At 28.7% G+C, this 4,139-nt stretch overlaps 1 protein-coding gene across 1 annotated transcript; it reads left to right on the forward strand.

Moving 5' to 3' along the window:
* Positions 1–659: 659 nt before the first annotated feature.
* On the forward strand, positions 660–3,310 carry LOC122525842 (cytochrome P450 4C1-like). Its single transcript, XM_043648829.1, has 12 exons — positions 660–810; positions 902–1,014; positions 1,130–1,220; positions 1,291–1,482; positions 1,555–1,648; positions 1,738–1,840; positions 1,928–2,042; positions 2,114–2,229; positions 2,479–2,547; positions 2,642–2,810; positions 2,883–3,062; positions 3,125–3,310. Exons 1-12 carry the CDS (start codon positions 660–662, stop codon positions 3,283–3,285), a joined length of 1,554 nt encoding a protein of 517 aa, XP_043504764.1. The 3' UTR covers positions 3,286–3,310.
* The last annotated feature ends 829 nt before the right edge of the window (positions 3,311–4,139 follow it).

Here is a 4,139-nt window from a genome sequence, read left to right on the forward strand (position 1 = left end):
GAGTTGCCCGCACTTTTTTTTTATTTCGTAGTCTGTAAGCTCGACTGCGTTCCACGGTTGTACTTTTGTTTTTATTGGCACTGTCACTCCTTGCTGTGAAAGTTTAGCTGCATATTTAGCTTCTTCCAAACTCCAGCTAACTCCAACAAATTTCAGCATTGGTCTTTGGCATCGCAGAAACTGAAGTGTAGAAACAAGTATAATTATTAATTTTTTTAAGAATTAATAATTAATAAAATTTTAAATATTTTTGTAATTTTCATATATGTATCAATTACCAGTTCCATAAATTTGTAAATGCAATTTTTAATTAATATCGGAAATTTTCATGTCTCTAAACTTTAATATTATTCTTTGCGTGTTTAGACGCGTTTCGTCTAAAATTTTCTCTTCGCAATTTTTTTCAGTTTCGTCTTATGTTAGATCAACGCCAAAGATAAAAAAATAGTCTATATAATACTAGTAACAATGAATACAATCGTCAGTTTTTTAGCTTCTTCGTAAATCTGATGAATATTATATTTATATTTGTTAACTCTTCTTTATTTTTACGTATGCTAAAAAACATAAAAAATACATGTTTTCTTTTAGTCTTCGTGCAGACTTTTACTATCTATTTAAAAGACATTTATTACAATTATTTTATTTATTTTTCAGATATGATGTTCCTAACGATCTTCTTAAGCTCAATTCTATTACTATTTGTTTTGCACTGCAAAATAAGATATGGAAGAATTGGAAGAATACTTAACAGTCTTCCAGGACCAAAATCATATCCCATAATTGGAAATGTGCTTCATTTAAAGGATTGTAAGCTTTAATAGAAGTAAAACTCTTTTAAATGAATAATTTTCTACCAAATTCTATATTTATATAATACGAACATTTTTTTTTTCTATAGCACATTATGTGATTCAAAAAATGTGGGAACTAAATAATAAAAATTTTCCTATTTACAAAATCTGGACCCTTATATATTCTGTAGTATTTCTACTTCATCCAGATGATATTAAGGTAAAATGATTACATGACAGAAGAAAGCTAAATTTTTTCTTCCATTTTCGCTATGATCCCTATACATAAACCAATAGCGAAATTTTGTCGAACAAAAAAAAAATTTTCTTGACAGGTTCTGATGACGAGCACGGAAAATATTGATAAAGAAGATGTTTATTACATGTTGAGGCCTTGGTTATCTTATGGATTGCTGACAAGTACAGGTGATAGTTCAAGAAAATCATGAAAACTTCACATATTTCTTCATATATAATGATTTGTATCATTTGTAAGGTAAGAAATGGCAAAAACGGAGGAAAATGTTGACACCCGCATTCCACTTTAAAATTCTGGAACATAGTGTTACTACTTTCAACAAAGAGGCACACTGCCTAGTTGAATCCCTCAAACAAGAAGGACAAGGAGACGCTATTGTTAAAAATTTACAAACATTCATTACGCAACATACACTAAACATAATATGTGGTAAGTCGAGAAGTATCTCTTTATTTGTTGATATTTAAAGAAGAAACATAATTTATGCAAGCTCACTTGTAGAAACTGCTCTCGGTACCTCTTTAAAGGAAAAAAAAGAAATTGAGTCTAAGTATCGTGAAGCTGTTCACACTTTCGGAGAAATCGTTAAATACAGGTAATTAATATTTCGGTTACTATAGAGTGTACTATATAGTCGATTAGGAGAAGGAATGTGATGAAAGGGAAATACTTTTGTTTTGACAGAATATTAAGACCTTGGTACTATATACCATGTATATTTGGACTTTCTTCAGTTGGTCGACTTCACAGAAAAGTATTAAACACATTACACAGTTTTTCAAAAGACGTAAGTTAGTCCCTCAAATCCGCAAAAAACTCAAACTACAATTACATGAATTCTTTAAAATTTTTCAAATTGCTACACTTATTATAGATAATTGCTGAAAGAAAACGATTTCACGAAAAAACTAATGGAAAATATTTACACCAATTTGAAGAAATGGATAATTTCGACACTTCCTTTCAAAACTCGGAAGAAACAAATACAAGTATTTTATTTATCGTAATATAATATATGCTTATTTTACGAAAAATTATTATTCATAAATTCTTTTCACAGATTCGATACATAAAAAGAGACTCTCTATGCTCGATTTACTCATAGCCGCTTCTCTAAATGGTAATCAAATTGATGACGAAGGAATTCAAGAGGAAGTAGATACTTTTATGTTTGAGGTAAGCTTCATTATTTAATTCAAATAATAAAAGATAATTAGAAAATAACATATCTCGCTTCATTTCCAATCGACTGCAAAATCTCTTATGAGTCAAAGGAACATTTATGTGTTAGGATTAGGTCCCTTTGGACAATGTTTAAACTACAAGAAACATTAAACGTTATCGTTGAAACTTTTAGAATCGGTACCCTATAGTAGCAAGGAGCAGAAATTTAGTTTTTAACCTAATGTGAGAAATTTGTTTTAGGGTCACGATACAACGGCAATGGCATTAATGTTTGCTTTGAGTCTCTTTGCAAAACACCAAGATGTCCAGGTATTCCTTCCAATTCAATAAATAATTAAAACATTGATCGGCAAACATTCGCGTAGTATCTGTATTGTGTAATTGATAGAATATTTATTCGTAGCAACGTATAAGGAACGAAGTGAACACAATTATGATTGAAGATAATTACAATCTGACGATCGCAGATCTTCAAGAATTTTCGTACTTGGATAGGTGTATAAAGGAATCACTCCGTTTATATCCAAGCGTTCATAGTATATTTCGTACTTTAACTCATGATTTGCCACTAAGTACGTAATATAGTTACATTTTACGTGGATTTTAACTTTATCATTCCAATGAAATAATTAATTCCTTTTTAGATAATTATTTAGTCCCATCGGGAGCGATATGCGCTGTTCACATATATAGCGTACACAGAAATCCAAGATTTTGGCCAGATCCCAATGTTTTCGATCCCGATAGATTTTTACCAGAAAATGTTAAAGGACATTATCCTTACTCATATATTCCATTCAGCGCAGGCCCAAGAAACTGTATTGGTATATGTCGTAATTACAGCTAACAAATGTAACTTCCTATTTACGTGTTTATTTTATTACAGGTCAAAAATATGCAATGCTAGAGCTCAAACTGATAGTAGCTCATATAGTGCGAAATTTCTACTTGGAATCAGTCGATAGCATTGATGATGTTGAAATAGCATCAGGTTTAACTTTAAACTCTATCAAACCACTTCGAGTAAAATTTATTCCCGTTAAGTAATTATAATTTTGCATTATATTTTCCCTAAAAGCATGTATTTATATTGGAACACAACTATAGATAATCTAATTGCGATTGTTAGTTTCTTTTTGTTAAGGTTTTAATATTGCGATAGTTAAAGACATCGTTAAAAAGAATCTTAGAGAGCAGTTAAAAAATCTGAATTCACACCACGAACGCTAGCTTACTAATATTTTATAATAATTCTATTATTATTTTTAATCGTATAAATTAGTTTGATAAATAATACATTTTTTTTAATAATCCTCATGTTTAGTATAATAGTATACACTATTGGATAAAAGTTTAAAATAATAACGTATTTTAAATGAAAATAAACAAGATCTAATTTCTAACAAGAGAGTAATTCTAACAAGAGAGCTATTTTTACATTTTGTTTTCTTTTTTAAGAAACTGCGATATTTAGTTTTTCGTGTGTTTCTAATTTAATACTTGTTGATGATTTTTGTAGAAATTGTACGAGTTGTTCGAATAAAAAAGTTCACTTGGAAAATTGCCTTAAACTGGATATAAAAAAATGCTTAAATATCTTAAAAACTAATTCAATTTGTTAATATCTTATTTGATTTAATAACAATAAATTAATTCAGAATCTATGGATACATTCGATATTCACGAAAATTATTAAGTGATATTAAGCTTTTTACTTGCTAAGCTTTTAAGCTTAACCAAAATAATTACGAAACGGAAAGTATATAAAAATAATATAAATTACCTTTAAATATATACATATATATATATATTTTTCCTAACTCCTTTTAGCAAACCTTCAGAAAATACTTATTAAAACTAATTGTAATGTCTGATGTATTTATCATTAGATAATATATTAA

This window comes from Polistes fuscatus, unplaced genomic scaffold (genome assembly GCF_010416935.1).
Source record: "Polistes fuscatus isolate 324 unplaced genomic scaffold, CU_Pfus_HIC Scaffold91, whole genome shotgun sequence".
NCBI classification, from domain to species: domain Eukaryota; kingdom Metazoa; phylum Arthropoda; class Insecta; order Hymenoptera; family Vespidae; genus Polistes; species Polistes fuscatus.